The 27,928-nt window shown below is 39.2% G+C and overlaps 2 protein-coding genes across 3 annotated transcripts; one reads left to right on the top strand and one right to left on the bottom strand.

Annotated features, from left to right (window-relative positions):
- Nucleotides 1-19: 19 nt before the first annotated feature.
- Nucleotides 20-21,476, bottom strand: pla2g4ab (phospholipase A2, group IVAb (cytosolic, calcium-dependent)). Of its 2 annotated transcripts, XM_042416434.1 has the most exons (19): nucleotides 21,196-21,476; nucleotides 19,495-19,599; nucleotides 16,519-16,600; nucleotides 16,097-16,245; nucleotides 15,680-15,793; nucleotides 15,078-15,115; nucleotides 14,324-14,468; nucleotides 12,748-12,884; nucleotides 12,089-12,311; nucleotides 11,621-11,735; nucleotides 8,997-9,134; nucleotides 8,819-8,908; nucleotides 7,734-7,799; nucleotides 7,068-7,198; nucleotides 6,811-6,922; nucleotides 5,178-5,362; nucleotides 4,887-5,076; nucleotides 3,447-3,604; nucleotides 20-2,414 (listed from the first exon to the last, which is right to left on the bottom strand). In XM_042416434.1, the coding sequence occupies exons 2-19, from the start codon at nucleotides 19,510-19,512 to the stop codon at nucleotides 2,262-2,264; spliced, it is 2,244 nt and encodes a 747-aa protein (XP_042272368.1). In that variant the 5' UTR covers nucleotides 19,513-19,599; nucleotides 21,196-21,476; the 3' UTR covers nucleotides 20-2,261. The 2 variants fall into 2 exon arrangements, with proteins under 2 accessions (XP_042272368.1, XP_042272369.1); XM_042416435.1 differs by lacking the exons at nucleotides 16,097-16,245; nucleotides 16,519-16,600; nucleotides 19,495-19,599; nucleotides 21,196-21,476 and having other exon boundaries at nucleotides 15,078-15,158; nucleotides 15,680-15,750.
- A 41-nt stretch (nucleotides 21,477-21,517) lies between these two features.
- On the top strand, nucleotides 21,518-27,693 carry ptgs2b (prostaglandin-endoperoxide synthase 2b). Its single transcript, XM_042416436.1, has 11 exons — nucleotides 21,518-21,567; nucleotides 22,578-22,777; nucleotides 23,129-23,245; nucleotides 23,340-23,483; nucleotides 23,623-23,766; nucleotides 24,141-24,322; nucleotides 24,440-24,523; nucleotides 24,618-24,864; nucleotides 25,389-25,675; nucleotides 25,786-25,933; nucleotides 26,619-27,693. Exons 2-11 carry the CDS (start codon nucleotides 22,720-22,722, stop codon nucleotides 27,029-27,031), a joined length of 1,824 nt encoding a protein of 607 aa, XP_042272370.1. The 5' UTR covers nucleotides 21,518-21,567; nucleotides 22,578-22,719; the 3' UTR covers nucleotides 27,032-27,693.
- The last annotated feature ends 235 nt before the right edge of the window (nucleotides 27,694-27,928 follow it).

Here is a 27,928-nt window from a genome sequence, read left to right as displayed (position 1 = left end):
GAAAACATTACGCAGAGGATAATATCTCTCTTTTATTTATTTATTTTTACAATGCACATGTCTCATCAGCTATAACACAGAGTTAATGATCACAGCAGTATTTATATAAACCACTTTATTCCCTAGAGCTTTAGCATCTTACACATTTGTAAACATTGTCATAGATCATAAAAATGTAATTAAACAAAAAAAAGAAAAAGAAAAAGAAAAAGAAACATACTACAGCTCTTGTATACTTTCTAAATTAATCAGCCAAATGCTATAAAGAAAAATGAAAAAGTGTAGCCTAACATGAGTTTTACAGGGTGTCAAAAATGACCTGCTTGTTTTGTTGCACACAAAATATGGAAAATACATAATGCCATATGTCCTTTAATCTACATATAAGGCTACAGCCAAGAGCTGGTTAGCTTAGCTTAGCATAAAGACTGGAAACAGGGGGCAACAGCTAGCCTGTCCAAAGGTAACAAAATCTAGCTACAAGCACTTCTAAATGTCACAAATGAAAGTTTTCTTGTCTCATCTCATACAGTTAAGGTTTTGTATGCTGGTATCGATCTTCTCGCTCAGCAAGAAGGTTAATCAATGCCTTTCCCCAAAATGTAAATCTATTTATTTAAAGAAAACAACATAAAACATAAACATGTAAAAACTGACATGAATCATCTCCTAAAAAAAAAAAAGAAGAAGAAAACTGCAAGTTGCAAAGGTTTGTTGCCCATTCATCCCTGCAGCAAGACTGCAAAACACTTTTTTTTGTTTTCAGTTTTCTGAGTTTCTTCCAAACCAGTGAGGCTGAAGAATGAGCATATAGGGGTTGGAAGTGCTTCAGTGTAACATTCCACTGCTTTCTGTGCAGCCTTTGGGCCCCTGCAGGTATAGGTGTAGTGTGTCAGATTCCAGGCCTCCGCTTCTGCAGGTGTAGGTAGTAGTGTGTAAAATTCCACTGAGTGCCGCCGAGAGCCACCGTCTCTAGCTGCAAGTGGGTCTCGTCATTGCACTCACCACTCCACCCAGCCTTCCTTTGCTCTGACCTAAGCTTCACTTCAGCATATGGGGGAGTTTGAGGAATCCTGCAGCAAGTTGGATTGTAGGAGGAGGAAATGGCCCGAGAAAAACAAACTGTGCCGGTATCTAAAAGGCAGCCTGAAACAACATGGTCAGGAAAATAAACACACCTTTATCCTGATGGAGAGAGAGAGAAAGAAAGAGAGAGGGAAAGAAGTAGCGGGGCCGTTTCCATGGTATCAAGTTTTTGTTTTTCCAAAATGGTGGCTTTAATTTGAGACACTCCCTACAGAGAAGCAGGGAGTGCTCCTTCCCTGTAGGTGGGTAAACAACATTGAGATGTTTGAGGTATCGAGAGGGGGTGCACTTGGCGTGTTTAGGAGTTGCCATCAAACAAAACCAAGCGTTACAAGCTCCTCTTCCATGTTATCAAACAGAATTACATGTTTAGACGAGCCATCTGGTGAAAAAACAAAAACATGGCGAATAGCATGTTTTGCAGCCGCACGTTCGAGATGGAAAAAGTTCAGCTGACAAACAGGTATACTACAGGTGAGGCTTCTTGCAGTGCATTCAAATAGCTGAAAGCAAAGTTTGGAAACAGTATGATTGCATATAAAATCATATTAAAGATGCAAATGTTTAACTCTCGGCAGCATGAGCTGAGGCTAAGAGGTGTCCACTTGAAATGGGAACTTTGCAGCTCCAGTAGAAAATTCACATGATGTATGAAAGTGAAATGAGCACTGGGGTATGAAGTGGACATTTCTTTCAAACATAGAGATGGTTTAGGTAGAGATCCCCAGAAAGTATCAAAAATAAAAGGAAGGACTCACAATCTCTTGCTGTTTGTGATGGAGTCAACAATCCAGTCATATTGCAGTGTTTAGAAAGTGTTGATTTTCAACATCCAGTCTCTCTCATAACCACAGGGAAAGCAACCATCATCTGTCTGTGGTCAACAAAAACCGACAGCAAAAGCAGGTTTCCCAGAAGTCAAATTTGTTAGATAAAGTACAATGAAAATTCCCACTGTGTTTTTCTATGAATGCAATCACAAGACTTTTTTTTATCAGTAAACATTAAGATTCTTTACAAAATCCCTTTATCAGGCACTTATCTCAAATCCAGAGTTTTACAAATCCTCAGGAGTAAAAACATAAAGAAAAGAGATCAACATATGATCACATTTCCAAAAGAATGTACAAAAATCCCTATAGTCCGCTTATCCAAAGTCTCCACCTTAGATCAGGCTACTGGTTATCATTTCCAAGGAGATTCCAGGGTTTCGGATCTCTTTTGAGAAATTTCTTCTTCGGGATCTCACTGAGGGAGAACGGAAGAGAGCGGCCTGAGGGGTTTTCTTTCCGGGACACGATGCAGTCCTTGATGGCCTCTTTAATCACCTGTTGGGGACAAATGAAGAGATTAATTCCAAAATGCCATATTTTATCATCAATGAGGAAAAATAATGCTACCCTAGATCTATTAATTTGTATTTCAATACAAGGACATTTCCTGTTTTTTGTTTTGTTTTGTTTTGTTTTGTTTTTTTGCAAGAAGAGGTCTCAAGGTTCACTTGAGTCTTCTTTATCATCCAACAATGTGCATTAGTTTTAAGATGTGTTTAGTGTCTATTCATATTTAGATTTATTATTTAAAGAAGCAAGATGACAGGTACTTGAAAACAAAACATTTTTGCAATATTGACTGAAATATTATTGGGACTTCCAGGTTATTAAATATATAAAGATCAGGATGCGCTCATGTGTTTGAAGTCTCATGCTGTAGGGGACATTTCAATAGCGTTGGATGATTTAGGAAACTTTGTGGCCTGGTTCCAGACTTCTGAATTTCTGCCTACACGTCGGATTTTTCCAGCAATGGAAATAATAATGTTAATACCATTTGATTGAGTTGATACTTAGGCAAGAATGTCATTTTCCATACGTTAGCGCTGAGTATTGAGATATTCAGGAAAACGTGACAGTGCAGGTCTGTCCGAATAAGCTGACCTTCAAGTTGCATCACATTTGAATCCTTAATCAGCAGGAGTGATTCAGATATGGTAAATGAAAGTCAGTCTGACATTAAATAAGACTTGTACCATCTGGTCTAAGGCGGGTCTTTGGAATTTGAAATTTTCAATGTTGCTTAATAAACTGCTAATTAGGTAATGACAATACAAAAATGCAAAACTTCCCCTATTGACAACACTACATGAGGTTAACCATGAATGACAATGAATGATGCAACAAACTGAAATCATTCATAACATGTGAAGGTGCGGTAGTGAATCACTATATAATCCCTTCATGGCCGTAAGACACATCCAGTGTCTGTAGTATAAACTGCAGACATTGCTATTGTTTGATGTTGCTTGGTGCCAGAAATCTCAATTTTGTAGACAATAAACATCTCGTAAAGACAGAACTGACCTCCAGGTTGTTGAGAGTGTTGAACTCCATGAGGTCATGGAGTCGGATGAAGGCCTCGTTGGAGTACTGGAAGTTAAAAGTAGAGAAAGGCGACTCGGGGTCGTCGAAGATGTCAAAATCTGCCAACTCCTTCTCCTTCTCGGTCTCTCTGGGAACACCTGTTCATAAATAAGAAAGAACGAAAGTAAATAAATAAAAACTGATCCAGTGGGATGAACATAGAGTTGGTATCAAGGATGAAATATATAATATATGTTGAGTTTCAACAGCAGTTGACAAAACAATCTCACCACCTTTTTTTACACTTCCCATCAACATAGGCTAAAGAGTTGAGTTCAAACCTTTCAAATACCCTGAGGTAAAATTGTTTTGTATTTATTTAACAAAATTTTAATATGTTTTAAATGTACACCTTACTGAGGCAATAAAAAACAATTGCGTGTCTGAAGCACAACCCTGCTTGCTTCAAATTTGATCTTATTTACTATTGAAGACAATACATGAATTATTCTAATTTCTTTGTAACCAGAGACAAGGCGTGCAACAATGAGTTTACAATTTTATGGTGCTTTATTACACAGGAAAATAAAAGTAGAATCAAAGCTGTTAGAATAATTTAATTGTAAGATTGCAAGATAGTTTGCTTTAGTCACGTCGGATTCATCAGCTACTTTTTGTGGAAAACTTCTATCATCATATGAAAGACAACGTGCAGGAAAAAGTTACAGCTTGGAAAATGCAGGCGTCCAATTCTGAACTGATTCCCTAAAGACTTAAAGTATCCAACTTTCTTTTCCACAGAGGGGAAGTCCATATATAGTGTGATTCCTTTGGACGTCTTTTGGGTCCGAGTGCAAAAACCATTATGTAATGTCCATAAACAGCGGAAGTATGTAGGCAGATGACCTACTGAATGTAAAGAGGCATTGGAGTGGAGATGAGTTGGAGATGTAGTGTTAGTGTGTCTTTGTATGGCTCATGATGTATGGCCTGTTTACACACAGAGCTCTCCCACTGGACTGAGAGATTCCCTACCGCCACCTGGCTCCTAAGGGAACCATAATTCACCCAGACAGCTCATAAAACACTGAGTGCACTGTGGTTCCCGTCTGTGTGTGCGTGCACACACACACACACACACAGCAAAATGCAGGTGTGCTTAAAGACAGGCACACCATTTCCACTACTTAACCACGCTGACCCTGAGCAGAGACTTTTTTTTTTATGAGGGTCACTCAGATGAGGGGCCCGGCTTCTGACTAGACATGAAAAGCTGTCCACGGTTTACTGAATATGGTTGAACTCCAGTGCAACTTCGCGGAAGAGATGCCTCATATGCCATGCCAGTAAAACAGCATTATTATAATAATCCAGATTGTTTTGGCATATTTTCCCTCTCACATATGCGGCGGAAACCTCACCACATGCACATGCACTTACCAGGCGCTTTGAATTTCCTGAAATTGATGTTGACCAGGACAAAGTGGATGACAGTGGGGCAGTTCTTTTCGCCTTTTTTTGGTTTGAACACGTAGCATTCCTTCAGGCCCTCTCGGTCAAAGACTTTGGGGTCAATCTTGGGGAATGGGAGCTTGTTCATTCGAGCCCATTTTTCTGCCAACAGGAGCTCCTAAGGTGTAAATTTACAATTTATGAAATTTTGTTCTTGATTCTCCATTTGCACTGATCATTTTTAGCAATTCATGACTGTGCATAAAGTCGGACTCTGACCTTAAATGGGGGGCTGGAGTCGCTGGGTCGTGCAGAAAAGTCAAAAGAGATGATGAGGTCAACACCACGCTGTGGTCGCAGGATGAGGGGGTAGGGAAGGTTGTAGGTCAGGCCGCTGTCCACCACATGGATCTTCTTGCTCTTCACATCAAGAGGCTCGTAAATACGATCAAACTCATCTGGGTCTGAAAAAATTCCACCAAATTAATTAAATGATGATGAAACATTATTGTGAAACTGCCTTTGTCTGCACGCACATTTTATTCCACACAACTAACCCAGCTGATTTCGTGACTCACATATGTAATTTTGACTGGGAGTACGGCTGAGTATCATTTTTAAAAATTGTTCATACTGGTGCCAATACCACACCTGCATTGCAGTGCCTGTTGTCTGCCTAACTTCCTTAGTCTGCTTAACAAACATGTTTTAATCTCTTAAACTCCCCAAGGACGCCGGCGTCCTTGGCCGACATTACTGTCTTTCAGAGGCTGTAGCAGGCTCAGTGTTAAAGTTACAGTGAAGATACTGTTATCATATGGAACTAGAAGACCTAAGGCATCCATTGTACCACCATGTCATGATAGCTTGTCGGGAAGGGGACAAAATAGCGCTCCAAGGTTAGGTTAGATTTTGGTGAGGGAAAATCTGGCATGGCCATTTTCAAAAGGGTCCTTTGACCTCTCACCCCAAGATATCTGAATGAAAATGGTTCCTATGGGTACCCATGAGTCCCCCCTTTACAGACATGCCCACTTTATGCTAATCTCATGCAGTTTATGGTGAACACCATGCAGTTTTTTGCATGCAGTATAAATGTGTTACTTTCACCCATTCTAAAAATAGTGCATTTGAATATTTCTGCATAATGGGGTCACCATTAAGTTTCACTGTTAAGTCATCAAATTTATTTCCAGCCACAGCCGGCAGCTGTTTTCACTGAAAAAAACTCTGATAAACCAACTGTACACTACCTGCCCAGCACCAAGCAGCAGACAGAAAAAGTTAGCTGGCAGTTAAAGAGCCAGATATTAACTTCATAACTTGGCAGAGACCAAAACAGCCAAAAAGAGAGTGAATATTAGACTTCTAGTCATCAGGAGGAAACACAATTCCAAATAAATGCTAATGGTGATCCATGTCTAGATGTGTATATAGGCAATTGTTTGTGTTCACTACAACAACTTTTTATGGTGAAAGTAGTGTCAGTGTTGTGTTTACAGTTTACACTGTCCTGTGGTGGCAAAAAGTCAATTTATGGTGCTTTAACATAACAGAACAAGTTTATTTTTACAACAAACATCAGTGTAAAGGTCAGTATGGGGTCAGTACTAAAATATATTTTGTGTGTGGGTAAGGTTTGATATACACAACCCAAACTATAATTAGACTCACATGCATCTACTTGCACATTAAACCACCGGGTACTGCTCAGTTATTATTATCCATTTCCCTGTATTTCATTATCATTCCTATTGTGACTGTATACAGTTCCTAAACAGTCCCAGACCAGATGATCAAGAAACTGGAAATTCAAAACCACAATATGCAAAATAATCATGTCCTGGCCTGTTTTTCATTTGCGTGGCTATTGTAAAAATGAAGCATTGAATTGTGCATTTATCTTTCTCACCTGTGACAGCATCCACCTCCTCCTCCGGACTAGGGGCGTGGCACGTGACCTCAGTGACGGGAGAGAACGGGATGTTGGTGTTCAGGTTCAGGCCCAGCATGAAATTATGCACCTGGTTAGAGAGTGAAATGGGGTATGGAGGTAAAAAAAAGGCAGGTTGTTGTGAATTTGAATATAGGAAAGGTGAAACTAGAATAAAGCATGAGCACATGCATGTTGAATATTTCCATGGTTTCCAGTAAACATTTTCCAGGTACCTTCCCGGCCCGGCCCTCTCTTGTGTTGAACAAGGCAGAGTCACTGAAGAGCGACGTGACCATTCGTTGAACCCAGCTGGCTTGAGCGGTGCGATGGTACTCTTCCTCTGCCTCCGGGTTCTCTGTGCCACCTGAACACCAACACAGTGAGAGAGAAATACTATTAAGCATGCCTTGTCCAGAGGAGCCATCCTTCAACATAGTTTGCAATTACAAAGAATTGAACTGTGGCTCAGGAAGTGTGTCTTTTTCTGCAATAAAACTGGAAGAATTTGCAACTGAATTTAGGCTACATGAGGTTACTTAAATGTACCCTGTGGAGTTTTGCACCAATAGTTGTACACAGGGATGAAGTCAACACAATTCACATTCCTGCCACTAGTTTCAAGCTATTCCACTGATCAACAGTTGGCGGCGGTACTGTGCAAAGAAACTTAGTAATGTGCCAACAACGGCGGTGGAGAAAAAGACTGCGAGTTTGCAAACAAGGATGTAAACAAAGGATAATTTAATGTATTGAAAAAAACTGCTTTGGCAAGTGTTTCATGATGAAGGACATACATCAACACGATTGTTAGAACTCAAGGATACAAACAATTTTCATTTCAACAAATTTAATTATACTACACATTAAAGAGCCTATGAATCATGCATCATGCAGCTCACCTTGACGTGGCCCGTCTTCATTGTCCAGACTGTCTTCTCCAACGATGTGCTGTGGTTTGATCTGCTCTGTAAGACACATGACAGCTTCACTCATCAGGTTACAACTTCAAAAGAAACTTGTTAATCTCATTTATATCATCACAGACAAACACTGCAAGTAACAGAATGTTTTTTAGACCTTATCAAATTTACTGTCTATTATTTATTGCTGTCAGAATAATCCCTGGCGGAAATGCAATACATCTGATAAACTGATGCATTCTTCAACTGGGTGGAGACATTCTTAGCACTTAAGTACAACCAATGCATTGTCAGAAGTGTGTTTAAAAGGTCACCCTAAACAAATACAGTCAACCAGAGCAAACATCCGATGAGCTGTCAGAACAATCACAGGAAGCGGATACCTTCACTGTTGTGGTAACATCACACAAAAAACACACAGACTCATTCACAAAATACACATTTACAGTCTGGTGAGGTCATTTTAAAGGTGTGAAGATACCTACTGGTGTCATGAGACAAAGAGAAAGAGCGTAAGAAAAGACAAACAGTAGGATCTCAGACATAACTGAATGCCAGTGTCAGTAAGAGGGTGTGACAGGAAAGTGTTTTCAAATCATACCTGTTATCTTATCAACGGATCAATGCATACCAAAGACTAAGGCTGGAGACACGTATGCTCACTTACATAAAGTAACCATGACTAAAAACACATATTTCAGATTATGATGAGATATGAGATAAGTCTCAAGGTCCACAATTCCAAAATATATTATTACACAAGGAAAATAATCATGTAAATCATATTTTGGATGTAAGAAACACATTTTCTCCTAAACAATAAAGAATATATTCACAAGTATGTAAAATATTTCTTTTGTTGTAATGTAAGTGCACAAAACTTCGTCCATTTGGCCAGTTTTTGTAAATTTTTCAAAAGAACCTGAAAATTACGTTACTTTACATCACTATACTAATAGCTTATTCCAGTATTTCTGTGTATACTGTGCTGTTTGATGCATAAAGAACAAAAGTTATACTGTACAATACACAGAAAGAGAAACAGAGAAACAGAGATAGATTACCTAACTCCTCCTCCATGGTGCTGCCACCAGCTGTGTCTTTGACCCCCAACACTCTGTTGAACAGGATCGAGAAGGCGCTGCCCCACACACCTGATGCACAAATATACTGTTATTAAATATGATATGCAAAAGTCTGACTGTTGTGTTCAGTGGTCGTTGCTGAAAACATGTTGCTCACCCATTAGAAAATGAAGAGGGTTTTCCTCGTATTTCTTCACAACAGTTCCCATGAAGAACTTGCTTCCAAACAAGTCAGGGGTCATGAAGGTGCCGTATTTTGCCATCCCAATTTCGTAAGGACTGAACTCCACCCAGTCTGCAAGTCGAAACTTCAGTGTTAATGTAACAGAAACATTTTTGGAACACGTACGCCATATTTTGAATAAGCACTTGTCACCGACCGCTGTGTCTGCTCTGTAGTTACCAAGGTGTTTTTGATCTCTAAAAATGCAATGTATGTACAGTTAGCATATGTAGTTACTGTCTAATCTCATATTGAATATAAGACCATGGGCAAACACTGTCTGTATCCCTGGACTGGACACCTTCAAGTCAAAATTCAGGGAATCAAATTCCTTGAGACCTAAAAAAGAGTCTCCAGCAGCTGAGTCTGAATTAACAACACTTTATTTGAATGACAAAACTGAACGTTCTTAAAGGTGCAGTGTGTACAGAGTACAGAGGGACCGGGTCCTCTTCCACGGAGCCCACCATGTTGCAGTGTCATGTTTCTACAGTAGCCCAGAATGGAAAAACCAAACACTGGCTCTAGAGAAGACCTTTTGTGTTTTTTGTGAGTTTCGCAGCCACCGTAGGTTCTCTTTTATCAATTCTTGAGGCCCTGTCTTACAGAGGGGTCATGTGTAAAAATCTACTTCTCTCTTCTTACATGTTGCATATTCCAACATTAATATTTAATCAAATTACCAAACTAAACTAACACAGCAAGCCCAGGGTGGCATAATATTCCACAGAAGCAGTACTGGCTGGTTGGGCCTCTGTGTTGTCTGCACTGTGTGTACAGTGTGCACTGTACCTGTCTGATAGTTCACAACAGAACAATACACAGAGAGTGGGAGGAACCGGAGGTCAATATGGCCCAAAGATCAATTCCGCTCCAGGGCCAGTTCATTCATCCATGATAAACAACAAGATGAAAACTGAGCTACATTGTCCAGCTCAACCATACCCATTACTTAAAACTGAGTCAGTGGGTGAAATTGGCAAGAACACAGCAGCTTTCACATTACAAAAACAGTACTCTACTGAAAACCAGTGTCAGAAATAACAAAGGGCAGAACTGCCCTTATTTCCTAGTATTAAATAGCTGTGAGAGAAGCACCATGTCTGAAAGCACGCACACAACTTAACCTTCCTTAAACTCTTTATTCTTCCCTGGCCCGATGGGTTGGTCAAACAGCTGTGATTGGCTGGATGTCTGTTTAATGACTCTAACTTGACCAATAGGTTTTCATATATGGGGAACTCAGTTTAATTTCATCAATGACCATAGGAAAAAGTGGCATCATATTTCTGTAAAAGCACGGGTGTCGCAACACCAGTAACACCCGCTGCTGTGAGGCGCCTGCATACACACAAACACTCAGGCATGCAAGTGAAAACAGTTGCACAAATGCACACAAACAATACACACAGATATATTCATATACAATGGAAATACTCAAGCCTCTGTCACCTTTTAGCCAATAATTGCCTTTTAAATGTGCAGATTATTTCACAACTGAACTTTACTTGAGCTTACTATTTTCCATTGTTTCAGTCATAAAGAAACAGGGAATTTGATTGATATTTGATGATAAGAAATAAAATTAGAAAAAACCACGTGATTGTAGATTAGGAATGAGTTTGGCCTTATTCTAATGCATATCAAAGTGATACTGCACAATAATGGCTCTTCAAAAGAAATAACAAACAGACTGCTTGTGGTTTGCTACAGTAACAGTGCGAGTGTCAGATTGTGGGTGAGATGCTGAGATGCTTCATACCTCACAATGAAGGTGTTCTCTATGGCTTTTTGAGCTACTGTGTGTTTATTTAAATTTCTGATCTATCTATCCAAGAATTGAAACCCACACAGCTGAGCAGTCATTTTGTGCTTCTGAACAACATGCGTCAAACAAACATCTATGACAACAATTCAAGTCATTTGTAAATGCGAACATTTCCTGAAGTTAGCACCAAGACAGAGTCACGCACGTAACATCTTCCAATGAACGATGGCATGAAGATTAAAGTGGTATTTCAGCTACTGTGATGAGATTTTCTTGGAACCTTTGGCAAAACATCAAGTTAAACTAAAACATAATCAGACAGTCTCATAAGCACATCTTGACTCGTTGATCTATCAAACATGACAGATTTTTGTCATTACTTGATTGTATTTTCTATTCAAATTATCAGTTCCACTGAAGCATGTTGCACTGTAGCTGTGCAGGCTACATCAACATTGAGGAAGTACTATACAACATGGGACTAACCCAGAGTCTGTTACGGCCTTGTGCACTCTACTCGGTTTCTTGATATAACACAGTTGCTATCTGTCACCACAGAGCAGTCATTACACGACAGCCCACCACGTCATGACACATCCTCTCTGTGGTAGCAGAGTAGCATTATAAGGAAATATGTATCGCTTGGTTATTTTGCATGTGGCCAAGCTCATCTGATCAACTCTAGTTACTCATTACATATGCAAAACAGCTCTGTGAGGGACATAGAGTACATGCAACACACAATTTAATAAAAGCACAAGCAAATACTCACAAAATGACAGATATTTACCTGCAAACATGAGCTCAGAAACATCTGGCTTGACATGCAGACATGTGAAGAGAGGAAGGGGACTCTGGGCCTGGTTTACTTTCTCCTGAAATTCACTCAGCTTGGTGTCCATCCTCTGATTGAATAGAACGGTCTTTATTCAATCATTTACACTCACATTCATTTATTCACACGTAAAGTAGATGTTCAAACAGTATTCTCACATACAACACCAGAATTTGGTTCCATTGTGACTCCCACGATTATGTGAAAGTAAAATATGAAAGTAGAAATTGAAATACAGGGAAAGACTGCACAGAAATGAAAATAGAAAGTTTAAATTAGGATGAGAACAGTTCGAAAGAAAAGAGAGGAAATGAAACATGGACTTACAGGAAAAAGCTAATATACTGGTGAACGATAAGCAGACAGAGAAAAAAGGAATTCCATTGAAATTAAAACAAACATCAGCTCTCAGACGGCTCTTACCGCAGGTATAAGCGTCTCTCCTATGAGCATACCGAAGATATCGGTAAAGGTTACAGGCTGCCCTGAGGCCTTTTTGCTCCACAGGGCCTGGATGTAGTTGGTGATGTGTTGGGGAAGCAAGAGCCTAAGCGGGTTACTGCTTACTCTTTTCATCAGCTCCTTGTTGATCTCCTTTGGGCCCTTATTTGGAAACTCCGAGTGGGAGTAGAGAGTGGACATGTACCTACAGGGATAAAAAGAGAATTGGATAGACACAATGAAGCATTGAGAAAGAAAGACGTATTGCACAAATGTAAATCTAAGATGAAATGTTCTGGAGTCACTCAATATATGCTTAAAAAACACACTCTGCTCTTTATGACACCATAGCGGTTTACTGTACTTGTAAGGAAGTCAAATCCAATAAGTCACTCCACAAACATGAAGATGGAGACTGAAATAAGCCAGAAGTGTTCGCTTGATGACAGCTTCATACCAGCAGAGGAAGGCAGGAAAGTTTGCCAGAGGAGGGAGGAGGCAACACCGAAGGAGAGTCAGAGAGAACGTAAGATAAAAGAAATGTGGCAGTGACAACAAAGAGGAAGATAAAAAAGACAGAAAGTGCCTTTAAAAATAAAAGGGGTCAGGAGAAGAGAGAGAAGAGAGGAAGTAAAACTGACCAGGTGGATCCGGAGAGACCAGCGACATAAGTGGCGCAATCCAGGACCCCAGACTCAAACAGGGCTTTCATCACACCTGAGAAGCCGACCATGGCGCGGAAACCACCTCCTGAACCCACTATGGCTATTACTGGCACCTGTAACACACATACGTATACACACACATATATATACACAAAAAGATAGTAATGATGAGAGGAAGACAGAGGCGTACTTAATCTCATAATTACATACTACACAGCAAGTGTATGAGTCTCACATTCTTTCTATCTCATTCTTTCAGCTTGAGTAACTTCCCTCCTTTGCCTCTATACAGTGAAGGAGCCATGCCAGTTGCGTCACACCTTTGCAACATTTTTAAACTTATCCCTTCAGATTTTCAACTATTTCGTAATTGTCACTGTGCAACATTGTTTCCTGTCTGCAGTCTGTTTTCTTCTTATAGTAAGTTATGAATATTCTGACAAACTTTGTCCCACAAGACCCATCATGGAGATCGAATTATGTGATGTTAGAGCATAGTGGAAAGCCGTGGCTGGTTATCTAATTCCTCTGGAGTTTCCGGCACAAGTTGAAGACATGAGCAGGCTTGGTTGGAGATTACAGCCAGGCCCAAGGGCGTCTAGCCAAAACTATACTCGCGAGAAACTGAAACTTTGCTTAGCTCAGAGCAGGGGGAGCAGAGCGTGAAGCTTATAGAGCTCACTGCATGCCTCACTTCTCAGTGTGAGAAATGCAGACGTGTTATTATAGACTGAGAACACAGTTTGTGAAAAAGTGCATTCACAGTTTTGAAATTGGCAAGTCAGCAAGTCTGCAGCAAGTCTGGCTACATTACCAATAGCAACAGACTTCAAAGATTTGCACAAGTTTTATTTGTACTATTTTTTATTGCACATTTTTTTCACTAATAAACGCTACATTTCATAAATAAGAATGAATAAGAGAGTTTTTTTTTCACCAGTACGATGAAAAAGATGTGTTGGATATATGTCGCAGTGAGACAAAGAGTCACTTCGCTTCATTTTTGTGGCTCATTTATTAATGCATTAGTTTGACATTTTGGGGAATAAAAAAACAAAGTGTAAACTGATCAAACTGAGGAGATATATAAAGGTGTTTCTAGATTTAAGATATTTTTAAACTTCGGACAGAACCAGGCTGTTTCCAGACTTTGTGCTAAACTACTGTAAGCTAACGGCTGCTGACCGTACAGTAGCTTCATATTTTAGAGAAAGTTATGAGAGTGGTATTGAGCTTCTCATTTAATTCTTTGCAAAAAAGCAATTAGGCAAATTTCTTAAAATGTCAAACTATTTCTTTAAGTGTGAATCAATGGGCTGATTTAAAAGAAAATGTTACTGAAACATGAATGGCTTTCTGTCAGCTCACAGCAGCCATTAATTTTTCATGCCACATGCTACTCCAGCGTTGTACTGTACGTAGGAAAGGACAACAGGATGGTGAAGTTGAGTGCTTGAATAAATTAAGCTATCACCTCACTAATTTACATAAATTATTGAAAAAGATTTTCATATTTATTCTATTTTAAAATATTTTGTTGCTCTGTACACACCTCCTCTGGAGAGCTGGGGAGGAAACGAGGCTTCTCCATGTCCAGCAGCTTCTTGATGCCCAGCATCACTCTTTCTCTGCGGGTCTGTCTGAACTGCTTCTCTTTTTCACACAGGGCCAGGCTGAACCGCAGGTCAAGATTGGTGCTGTACACACAAATTATGAAATATAAGATTCTCTGATAGAAATCTGATAGTGGGAAGGTGAATACCTTTCACATGTTCTGCTGAGAGGCAGATAAGTCTGTGGAATACTACTGGTGATGTCGAAAGTGATCTTTAGGTCAGATAAGATGTCTCATAATAATCTCATGACAAGCAAATGTCAACAGACAAACAGTCATAACCTTAAACCTCTCTTACAACTCACTTTTTCATAATTAGTAAACCTTTAAACATGTATGGAATTTCCAAACCTTACCACTATCGTCTATGCAGTGATACAATGGGAGTTATGATGCATTTTAACTCTATATTAGCTTTAACAAGTATCCTGTTAATCCGGAGCCACACCACTTTCAGTTCTAATTTTAGTTTCTGCACTGCTGCAGGTGAATTCCTGTCTATACAGTAGTTGAATTCCAGTGTATTCCAGTGAACCTGTGACACATTTGTACATACAGCATAATTTAGATATTACCTGTATTGCATTTCACATGAGGGCCTTTAGGTTGATGCCAGAGTGAATACTAACAATTATCACTTTATCGCTAAATTAAAATAACTGAGATGATTGATAGTAATTGGAATACATACCAGATCTCCAGTAACATCTCTAAATATACTTTGGTTGCCTGTCAAAACAATGAAATATGTGGTTATGGTACAGTGAAGGAGCTGTTGATTGTGGTTGGTGTTTTTGTCAACAGGCAAAAAGAATGAATGAACAAGGTAAAAAAAAATGAAAATAAGAGGAAAAGAGAGAAGAATGGTCAGTGGTCAATAATGGTCAGTTTAAAACCTTTTTGCATCATTGCAATCGTTATTTAAATAGAAATGAAATCAATCTTTATATACATTACTTTATTTATATATATTGAAAATGTATCAATTAATTAATCTGTTATGATTAACTAACAAAAAAGTCTAGAGTTATTCTGATGGCACACTTTGGCCTCCATACACATGCAGTATAGTGTGTAGTGATTCACTGAAGCTGAACAACAACATTATATCAAATGGAAAAATGAAAGGTGTCATGTTCATCTTTTCATACACATTTCCTTGTGATCAATCTTGATATATCTAATTTCTTTGGAGGCCGTGGGATCTTAACGAGAATGTAAATTAAGCTTCTATAAGTGTCGACAGTACTTTCCTGCACTACATGCGTTTAATGTGAAGGTGAAATGTCTTACTTTGCCAATGAGGAAAATCTCCGTCTTTGTCTGGCCTACTCTGAGCTTGCTGATGTCGAAGGATGACGTTCCAAGTGTCTCATCCATCACATAATTGGCGTCCATTAATGTTAGCTGATTAAAATAAACAACAGAAGTGTACAGTTGTCACATGTCAAGATCAATGCATTCGTTATTCTGGCATATGTTCAAGTTCACACCTTTAAATCATGAACAAACAGTCTAGTTAAACAACTATCAATATAAAAAAAATGTGGCATGAGTCATTCTGATAGTTTCTATGATCATACTATTAATTAATCTCATAAAAATAATGATTAACTTTGTTAATGTGGGTTTACGCTCCACTAGATCCCTCCCCTCTGTACTGGGATAGATTATACTGGACTAAATTAGACCAGAAAATGCAGTTCTTACCTCCAGGACATTCTGCTGGTTGGGGTCTAATATGAAGTGAAACGTCTCGTTCCATTTTGGGTTGATGTTGTTGTCTATGTGCGCTGTCCTCTTTCTGCTCTCTGGAGCTGTCGGGATGAACAGCTCCACATACGGATCTGGTGTATCCACTGCAAACACACACACAAACTGAATTATTAGGATTTGTGTCCCTACAGTGTAACTAAACAGCAACAGAGCCCAAACTCACAGTTTCCCCCTACCCAGCAAAAATAAAGATGGTGAACTTTATTCTTGTTGGAGACCTTTTCTTGGAGAAAATAACACAAATACATAGATTTACCTACTGTGTGCACACAGTATGTTTTGAATAATTTGAAGCAGCAATATGTATGAATGTAAGAATCATGTGCAAAAGAAGCAAGAAATGTATTCAGACTCACATAGGTCACCCAGCGCTCCCTTGGTGACATTCTCTGCTCGAACTACCTTCACTGTGAATTTGTGAGAGAACTGTTGTTCCACCTGCAATACAACAGTCACTCCAGGTCAGTTTAGTGTCACTGCTTCATGTGAGCCAAATCAAATTATACAAGTCAAGTCAAATTTATTTATAAAGCACATTTAAAAACAACAACAGTTGACCAAAGTGCTGTACAATGAAAAAAGCAAAAAACATAAAACAACACAATAAGAACACAACGACCAGTTTAAACAATAAAAAGACAATAAAATACTAAAAGCAATAAGACCATAAGAAAAAGAAAGGCAACTCTCATACTGAGTTTAACGCCATGGAATAAAGATGAGTTTTAAGACGGGATTTAAAAACATGCAGTGTAGAGGCCAGGCACGATCTCCCCTGTGTTTCAACCTTGATCTTGGGACAACCAGAAGCAACTGGTCAGTGGACCTGAGTGACCTTGATGGGATGTGCAGTTGTAAAAGGTCAGAGAGATAGGTTTGAGCTAAATGATTTGTAGGCAAACAATAAAATCTTAAAATCAATCCTAAGACATACAGGTAGCCAGTGAAGGGAGGCCAGTACGGGGAAATGTGTTTTCACTTGTGTGTTCCTGTTAAAAGACGAGCTGCAGCATTCTGGACTAAATGTAAGCGTGAGAGGGAGGCCTGGCTAACACCAACATAAAGGGCATTACAGTAGTCACGTCGGAATAAGATGAAAGCATGTATAACCCTTTCATAATCATGTAATGATAAAAAGGACTTGACCTTAGATAAGAGCCTCAGCTGGAAAAAGTAGATTTTATCACTGAGTTTATCTGTTTGTCCGATTTAAAATCACCGTCCACTATCACACCCAGATTTTTTACTGTGTGTTTTACACATGGTTCAAGGGAACGCAGATCCATGTAAGGGGCCTCACAGGCACTAACGGGTCCAAATATCAGGACTTCAGTTTTACTCTAATTATAGTTTAAAAAATGTAAGGTCATCCAAGCTTTGATGTCTTTGAGACAGTCCGACAATGGTTTTAATTATATCTTTCCATTTAAAAGGCAGGTAAATTTGAGCGTCATCTGCATAGCAGTGGAACAAGACACCATATTTTCTAAGAATGGACCCTAAGGGGAGCATGTAAAGGGAAAAAAGGATTGGCTCGATAATAGCACCCTGAGGGACTCCACAAGGGAGAGGCGCTGAGGAGGAAACACGGTCAACAAGTAAGACCTGAACCACTCCACAACAGTTCCTTTAATGCCAAAACAACGTTCCAGGTGACAGATGAGACTACTGTGGTCTACTGTGTTGAATACAGGTGTGAAATGGCGGACTCCCCAGAGTCAGTAGCTAATAAAAGATTGTTAAAAACTTTTAAAAGAGCTGATTCAGTGCTGTGAAGGGCTTTAAAACCATACTGGAACACCTCAAGAATGCAATGTATGTATAAAAAAGATTGCAATTGTATGCATACAACTTCATCTAAAACAGTTTGGAAATTGGCCTAAAATTAGAGAGAACCAAAGTGTCCAGATTAGATTTTTTTGATCAATGGTTGCACTACTGCATGCTTAGAATTTGCTGGTACAACACCAATAGTCTCACAAATCTCTTTAAAAAGGTTAGGGGGGAAAACATCTATGGGACAAGCTAAAGATTTGAACTGGAGAGACAGGCTCAGACTGGTTAAAAACATCAGAGCAAGTGACAGTGATGGATGGGTCGTAAGAAGGGGGTGCGATATGTGCTCTAATGATAGCAATCTTGTCAAAAAGGAAAGTCGGGGAGTTTTTCACAGGTTTATGAGAAAACATCAAGACAAGCAGATTGGGGGTATTAAGAATAGCATTAATGGTACTAAAAAAAAAAAAAAAGAGGTTTGTGACAATTACTTAAAATAATTTCAGAAAAATCTTTTGTCTTTTCAGCTTTGACAATTTTCTGATATCTGCAGCAGCTGTCCTTTAAAATGTCAAAGGACAGCACACATGGTGTCATTCAACCATGGTTCAGATTTAGGTTTAGAATGCATGATTTTAAAAGGAGCGATGGTATCCAGGATGATACAAATCACACAGCTAATCAGGAGTATATCCTATAATGCCTGAGAAATATATACATTTGCACATTATGTAAGCAGATTCACTACAGGTTCATGTGTCATTCAGTGAAAACATCTGAGGTTTTTGGCAGACAGACACTGAATGTCACATTAAGTGTGAAATTAATTTCCTGGCTGTGTTCACACTGATCAATATTTACTTTCTCCCATCTGAATAACATTAGAATGGCAAAATGCTCACTTCAAAAACATGCTAAAATATAGGCTACACAACAGTCTGTGCTAATGTCTCCAATGTTAGACAACATGCAACATATAAGTTGAAATTCAAACAGTTTTGGAGTACATTAATCTCTTAAAGAAATGTCCCCTTTGTCCTCCATGAATACCCATCATTGATCCCATGCTGGATTAAGAACAGAAGTTGTTTTGCATTTCAGACATCTGTTCATGTTTACAGCTGTTTTAAGGTGTGACCATTCATGAGGAACACATTAGCCTCTGATGCTTTTCTTATAAAGGTCTCTTGTATGTTTTGTAGTAATGCAGGGGAGACAATTTGGTTTCAACTCAGTATACACAAGCCTTTAAAACAGTAAGTGTTGAGAGACTTTTAACAGATGTCCTATAGTCCTACAGGGCTGTGAATGCAGATATCAAACACATTATCTCATGCTCATGTTTGCTATTTGTAAAATCCACAGTGATAATAAACGCGGCCGTGAAGTTGACATGTTTGGTGCAATGTTTGTCCAAAAATGCTTAGAATTCCTTCATGCTTATTGCTCAAAAATCAAAAAGATAATGCCTACTACAGAACTATTTGGTACATTAATTGAAACAAAAAAAACCTCCCCACTTCTATTGGCTTTATTGTACTTATGTCCATACTCACAATTATATTGGAAGCCATTGTCTGCCGTCAGTAGAGTAAGCCTTCGACAAGATGTGAACTTTAACTCAGGAGAACATCTCAGTCATGAACTGAAACATTTAGAGCCTGGAAGATGAAACATATCGGTTGAACAGGTTTTCCTCTGATCACAATTTGCAAGATAACAAGTAAACAATATGAGAAAAGCACATTTATCCACATTTGACCGCAGCTGTCACAGCCTCAACAATCAGACTTATTACTGTAATTTCTTAAAGAAGGATACCGTCTTAAATAAGCCAGAACTGCTTTAGAAATATCAGTGAAGTCCTTTGCATCTTGACAGGGTAGGAAGTGTGCTGAGCCACAAACCCAAGATAGAAGGACTGAGTCCGGTGTTTGTGAGAAAGTGAGTGCAGTTTGTGAGAAAGATGCCAGTAAAAAAAGATGTATGTCTGATGTCAAATGGCCAATCTCACCGAGCAAAGATAGTGTGTGTATGACATAGTGAACAGTATAATGTGCAGCAGGGAAGCAGCAGGGTGCATTTACAGAAGAGGGGGTGAGACAATTATTTTTAGCAACATTGAGCCTTTCTCTTTACGATGGTTAAATATACATATGTTGATAAGAAATTTGAATACGGTGTGTGTGTGTGTGTGCGTGTGCATGTGTGTGTGTGTGTGTGTGCGTGTGTGTGTGTGTGTGTGTGTGTGTGCTGGGATAGCACATCAAGGTCAGTGAGCCTTTTCTCAGCTGTTCACCAAAGCGTATTATTACTGAGGGGACTGAGAGCACGTAGAGAGTCACTGTGTTCACAGAACTGGTCACGTAGTTTGCATTAGTGGTCCAACTTTCGAAAGTGCCAGTTCACACTGCCCTTGTTCTGCAGCATACAATGAGTGCATGCAGCCTGTTGATTCCTGTGTGTGTGCCAACATATCCCAGAGTCCTCACAGCACAATTTTTTTATATGAGGATGTAGAATGTGAAAGAGACACACAGCAACCAGCCATGATGCAAAACAGTTGGAGTAATTATAGGTTTTAAAGGTATACTGGTGTCTCCTACTGTATGAATACGTGTACCTGAGACGTACAAGATAAAGGTTGGAAGTGAAAAAATCTCACAAGGCTACTTCTATGAATCACTGTGCATTTCCCAAAAGAAATATTACAGTGAAAAGTCATTACAGGGTATCTCCTACTAACTTGTTATTAGGCCCCTGTAAACAGGTTTTGCCTGATTCTTTTTTTGGCTAAGCAGAATAAGGTCAACTCTGACAAGGCCTGACTGTGTGACATGCAATAATAAATAATGTAAGACAGTATAGTTGGTAGTGTAAACTATTAATTTTCAGTTATGTAAACATATAGTATGATATAAAGCATTTTATACATGCAAAACAGGAATTTAAATGTTATTTTCTTAACGACGACTAAGTGCATTTGTTCACACTGATCTGCAGTATTTTACTCATTTCACACTGAATACAGGCTATTACAAAAGGCATCAATAAAGTGTTGATGTTCTTTGAGTCCTAATATTGACGCGATTTTAGTTTCCTCGTCCTCTGCGTTGCGTAAAGTCAACTGTTCAAGAGGACGCTGGTTAAACTTCCACAACTCGCAGTCACTGGCACTGACCTTCCTCTCCATATTCCTCTCCTATTTGCCTTAAACATAACACTGTGTCTTGAAAAGAAAAGAAATGGTAACATACCTTAGCAGGAGCGCACTATCAACTCACAAATCCTGAAAACTGTGTCATGCTGTTCGAGAGTATCCACCACTGTAGAACTGAAGATGGAGGAGGTGCTTCAGTTTCTCGGCAGATGTACAATACACACACCCGGCAGTCAGCAGGAACGCAGTTCTGCGGTATCACACTAAGTTAGATAATATGCAGGCTAATTAAAGCCGACTACACGAAAACAAAAAAAGTATTCCTTATGACATAAAGATATTTTACTGGCAAGAAGGAAGTACGGAAAACTCCGTGGAAGAGTCAGAAGCTGACTCAGCGGGGGGAAGCTGCAGCTGGTCTCCGCCTCTCAATAAGTGCGCAATGATGTCCGCGTGAGGGCGCATAAAGGTAAAGTCTGACTGTAATGAAAATAACTTTCTGCTTCGAAATGACACACCGCTGACTCTATAGTTATGCTTATTAGTAAACTTCCGTTTTGGGTCGTTTCCACTGTCTGATGATCTGGTGGGCTACAATTATAATTTTATATAATTGTGGCTTTCTTCATGCAGTATTTCCATGAATGTTATCATGAAGCCCGGTTATCATAAGACATCATTCATTTCACATGAAAATAAACATAGATAAAGTTATGCCTGATTTAATTCCAACAGAAACCCTTATCATGAAACGTAGTCATACTAATTTTAGACGTCATCTCTTAAACAGATACAATATTTATCATGCATCAGTATATGCATCATATTTGTTTTATTTCTACACGTCTGGCGATTGAAAAGTTGGCAAAAACGGATCTCTTTTTTTAATTGAAATGATATCTTGAAATACAGTCGTCTTCTGGTGGAAATAGGGTTTTTTTTAATTAAGATATCAAGGGCACGTTTTTATATTTTCAGTTACCTTAATAATGTAAAAGTGGCATTCCTATAATTAATTTCAATTAAAACCAATACATCCTTTATCCGTTAAAAACTTATTTTGTGACAGCATAAATAAATCCAGTTTAGGTTCTCATAATTAAAAGACATGTTAAAATGTAAAAGGTCATAAAAAGTCCTATAAAATCCTATACTTTTCAACATGCTGTCTGCAAGGGGAGAAATACACCTTTACATATGAAAGTTGAAACATTTCACTCTTGTTCTGAATTAATTTTGAATGTGTTCAATTTAAATAATTCCACTGAGAAAGACGGACATGAAGAGAAAATCAGCGAAAGGTTGAAAGTGAACGTAATATCTGATTAGTGGTTTTTTAAAAAAAAAAAAAAAAAAAAAAAACATTACACACCACAGTTCAGAGGTGGAAGAAAACAAAATTTGAATTGTGTAAGAGAAAACATTCCTCACTATCTGGCATTAGTCGATTTTCTGGTCAATTTTGTCTCATTCATAAAGCCAGTGGATGGCGTCATCCCCCTCCTTCACGTGGCTATAAAAGCTGCTGCCATATGAAGTTCAGCATTCAAACTGCCTCAGAGCGACACGGCTGCAAGAGGAGAGCAGGAGCGAAGAGAAGCTCACACAAAGTCTTTGGAGTATGAACAGACTCACGTTTGCGGTTTTCCTTTTGGCTCTCGGGTTTCCTGTCTGCGAGGGTAAGTAGAGGCAACAGAAAATCATATTTCTTAATAGTTTGACCAGAAACTGCTGTTTTAGAAAAAAGACAAAAGTTAGCATTTTTGTACAAGGCTGTGGGTTTGTACTGGAAGACAGCAATTAGAAAACACACTTAATTTGTTAATGTGAATTTTGCAAGAATTTTAACACTGAAAGGCTAAAAAAACACCACCCCGCTATGTTATTATGAGTTTACAGGTATGCTGTAGCATATTATAACACCTATACTGTCGTGTTTTTAAGAATTTAATACTATTTAAAAACTTTTTTATGTTGGTATCTGAAGTGAAGTGAATTCTCAGCAGCCGCCCAACGTTGTCTTGTTTCAGGTAACCCATGCTGCTCAGAGCCATGCCAGAACAGGGGCTTTTGCACAGCGCTCGGAACAGATACTTATGAGTGTGACTGCACACGTACTGGATACTATGGACAAAACTGCACGACACGTAAGTATAAGCAGAACACATGGGTGCATCTGAACTTAGAAAGTACTTATTTTTTATCTGTTCAGTCATTCACTTTCCCTTTGGACCCTTACAGCTGAATTCCTCACCTGGATCAAAGTGTCTTTGAAGCCATCGCCCAACACCGTCCACTACCTTCTCACCCACTTCAAAGGCTTCTGGAACATTATCAACAACATCTCCTTTCTCAGAGATGCCATCATGAGATATGTGCTGACATGTAAGTCTGTCTAGCTGAGGGCGAAACGAGGAGATGGATCGGAAACTCTTCATTTAATAATTTGTACACAGCAGGTTGAAGAAAAGCACTAATACTGACAGACTAACATGGTTTTTTCCCTCCGTTATTCTCTCTCCAGCCCGATCCCACTTGATTGATAGTCCTCCAACTTTCAATGTGGATTACGGTTACCCCAGCTGGGAAGCCTACTCCAACCTTTCCTACTATACGCGAACCCTCCCTGCTGTGCCAAAGGATTGCCCAACCCCCATGGGAGTACTAGGTGAGTCCACTCTCTCTGCTTTTGGAAAACCGGTTTTCTCAGATTCTTGAATACTGAGCAAGAGTGGCTTGGCCTCATTCTGTCGCGGGAAGCGCTCAAAAGAAATTGCCCTCCTCTTGTGTTAATAGACTGGAAATGTGCTGAGGGAAGACAGAAAAAAAAGGAAGTCAAAACTGAATGACATGAAACCACTTTTTACTCATTTTATTGAAAGTAAATCTCAGCTGTTGAAGCTTTTATTACACATAAAAAATGAATCATCATACCTTATTAGCCTGTATTATACAAATTCAATTATAAAGTATAAAGCCTATGTGACTGGCTTGGGTTTGTGTTTTTAGATACTTAATGTGTGTTCTCAATTGTTTCTCCAGGTAAAAAGGAGCTACCCGATGCTAAGATTTTGGCTGAGAAGCTCCTTATGAGAAGACAGTTTATTCCTGACCCACAGGGGACCAGTTTGATGTTTGCATTCTTCGCACAGCACTTCACACACCAGTTCTTCAAATCTGACATGACGAAAGGACCTGCCTTCACACAAGCTAAAGGTCATGGGGTAAGGACGGCAGATCTCAGACTATGTCAGATTTCAGTCAGGCAAAGACGTCACATTTGTGAATGAATAATTAATTAAAAATACAACATGTGTTAATGGTGTGGTTTACGTTTTCAGGTGGACCTCAGCCACATTTACGGAGAGACCCTGGAGAGGCAACACAAACTAAGACTCTTCAAGGATGGCAAGCTTAAATATCAGGTATGAGAAGAGACAGATGTAGCTCAGAAAGCTTCACAAGCTTCAGAACAAACACATGTCTGACAGTTTCTTCTTCTCTTGCATAACTGTGCAGACTCTGGAAGGAGAGGTCTACCCCCCAACAGTAAAGGATGTGGGTGCTGACATGCACTACCCTCCTCACGTCCCTGACTCTCACCGCTTCGCTGTGGGCCATGAGGCATTTGGCCTGGTCCCTGGTCTGATGATGTACGCCACCATCTGGCTCCGTGAACACAACAGAGTATGTGACGTGTTGAAGGAAGTTCACCCTGACTGGGACGACGAAAGGCTCTTTCAGACCACACGACTCATTCTGATCGGTGAGTTGATTTTCTCAGTGATTCAACAGTGAAACCATAGTTGTAGCGTAGCTCAGAATAAAGCACTTGTCATTGTACTGATAAAGCTTTCAGGGGAATTTTCAATGGAGGAAGTTGTACTTTTCATTTTGGTAATCACCCTCCAAGAACTCTGGCGCACCCAGTAGAGCTCGCACGTCTTGCAGGATTCACTGCAAGACGTGCGAGAAGAATTTCTTTTCAACATCAGAAAGAGGAAATGGTTACAAACTATTACGGTCAAACAAATGAATATTCAATACATTTACTGCAACTCCCTTACTGAAAAAATTTGAATCTATAAATACACTAGTATTTTTTGTTTCAAATGTTTAACTACCTTCAAATCCTAAACTCAGATTTAGGCTGAGCACAGCGAAACTGCAGCTGAATGTGAAAACAGCCTTCTAGTGTCAAACTCTGCACATATATCATTAATTTTTGAGTTGAGTTTAAATATTGATAATGTTAGCATTATATTAAATATTTAATCATTTGTCCTGTAGGAGAGACCATCAAGATTGTGATTGAGGACTACGTGCAGCACCTGAGCGGCTATCACTTCAAGCTCAAGTTTGATCCTGAGCTGCTGTTCAACCAGCGCTTCCAGTACCAGAACCGCATTGCATCTGAGTTCAACACCCTGTACCACTGGCACCCACTGATGCCTGATTCTTTCCACATTGAGGAGAAAGAATACAACTATAAACAGTTTGTCTTCAACACCTCTGTAGTAACTGAGCACGGCATCAACAACCTGGTGGAGTCGTTTACTAAGCAGATTGCTGGACGGGTAAGAGCTGTTTGTAGTAACTGTTGTAGAAAACATTTAGATTGAAATGAGAAAATAACGCTGCTGTTGCTTTAAGGCTACATAACTGACGTTTCTTTTACTTTTTTTAGGTTGCAGGTGGCCGAAATGTCCCAGGACCTATTATGTACGTGGCCATTAAATCCATAGAGAACAGCAGAGAAATGCGCTACCAGTCTCTGAACGCTTACAGGAAACGATTCTCCATGAAGCCCTACAGCTCTTTTGAAGACTTGACAGGTGAGACAAAGTGAAGATAACTCAAAATACTACGAGTAGGTGGAAAGGATGACGTCACAGGATTAGTGAAGAGGTTATTATCGGTCCTTCAACATGAAGTGAAAGTTGCCTCAGGCATAATTTGTCATTATTGCTGCATTGTTAATAACATTGTCAAGAACTGATGGCAGGAATTAAATACAAACTTACAGATCTTACAGTCAGAGTTTGATGATGTAGGTTTTCACACACATACTTTTTTGAGGAAATGGGTGCAGTTTTAGTTTCCACAGCTTTGGAGGTTAGGAATTTATTTCCGTGACTCTAAGAAGCAGATGTTCATTTCATCTTGAGATAGTGTAAGCAGACTGTCATCACAGGGAGCAAGACATAAACAGACAGGAGAAGCAAAGCGCTTCAGGAAAGAAGATTTGACTTCTGCAAGAAAAGAGGATTAAATGTTGATTAAAGATGTATGAGTAAAAAAGATGTTGATGTGTGAGAGAGTGGGAGAGGATGAGGAGAAGAAAAGAAGTAAGGACTTAAAAAGAGATTATTGCTTTTTATCTCACATGTGATGGATTACAATAAGTGAAAACACAGGGCTCATATTTAGACTAACTGCACTCTTTGCAGCAGCTGAACCAGTGGGCGAAGCCAGACTGAGACATTAACTAAAAACTGTTTTCTCCTCTGTGTTATTCAGGAGAGAAAGAAATGGCTGCATTGCTGGAGGAGATGTACGGACACGTTGACGCTGTGGAGCTCTACCCAGGCCTGCTGGTGGAGAAACCTAGGGAAAACGCCATCTTTGGAGAGACCATGGTGGAGATGGGGGCCCCTTTCTCCCTCAAGGGCTTATTGGGAAACCCCATCTGCTCCCCGCAGTACTGGAAGCCCAGCACCTTCGGGGGCAGCGTTGGCTTCGACATTATCAACACCGCTTCCCTACAGAAGCTTGTCTGCAACAACGTACGGGGCCCCTGCCCTGTGGCGTCCTTTCATGTGCCTGATGTTAAAGAGACGGGGTCCATGATCATCAACTCAAGCACATCCCACTCACGCAGCAGTGACATCAACCCAACAGTCATTTTGAAAGAAAGGACTACTGAGCTCTAAGTTGTTGTTTTTTTGGGGGGGTTTTATACTTGTTTTTTTAATATGTATCTATTTATTTATTTATTTATGTTTTATTTATTGTTATATTTATAATGTAAACTGGCACATGTTTTTATACAAGTTTTTACAAATATTTTTGTGCGATCATTTAAAAAAAAAAACATTCTGTGGTTTATTTATTGAAAGATTCAGTGTATTATAAATTATTAAATGTTTTACTTGAAGGTTAGTTTACAGTTTCAGCTACATTGTAGCTACACTCATAATTTTTCTTTAGACTAAGTGCTGCTTCTTCCATATATGTTAATGTATTTACTTCTCTTTGACTGTTACAGCACCATTGCATTAAGTTTATACTAAGTTGCATCACTGATGTGCCTCAATGTTACGGACTATTTTTTTAGTTTTAACAATAGAGTGTCTTTACTTCCTTCTGGGTATTACCTATGTTCATTTGAGAATTCCGAGTCTAAGCTGCACAAGTTGTTTATAATCTTTGTACATCTCTGTTCTGTACAAAACAGGAGGACTATCTCCTGGACTGGAGGACTATCTAAAAAAATATGAACATGTGACATTGAGACAGGCTTTTTTTAACAAGTTTGTTATAAATGCGTGATTGATTGTATTGACACACAATTTTGACACTAATAAATGCTATGAGGAAATTATACACATTTCTGAGAAATCAGCCATTTTTACTTTCGTTGTGTCTTTTATAAACTCTCTAACTGACTGCCACGGGAGCAGACTTGCTTTTCCTTGAAAAGGGAAAAATTCAGATGGTATTAAAAGCCTTGAACTCAGTAACCTTCAGTGATAAACCCACTTGCAAGTGCTTTTGGTGCTCTTACCTTTAATTGCGGCTACTGTCATGGTTGAATGAATGCAATTTTG

This window comes from Thunnus maccoyii, chromosome 7 (genome assembly GCF_910596095.1).
Source record: "Thunnus maccoyii chromosome 7, fThuMac1.1, whole genome shotgun sequence".
Taxonomy (NCBI): domain Eukaryota; kingdom Metazoa; phylum Chordata; class Actinopteri; order Scombriformes; family Scombridae; genus Thunnus; species Thunnus maccoyii.
The sequence above is the reverse complement of the archived record's forward strand: the minus strand, read 5'-3'. Positions and strand labels throughout refer to the sequence as shown.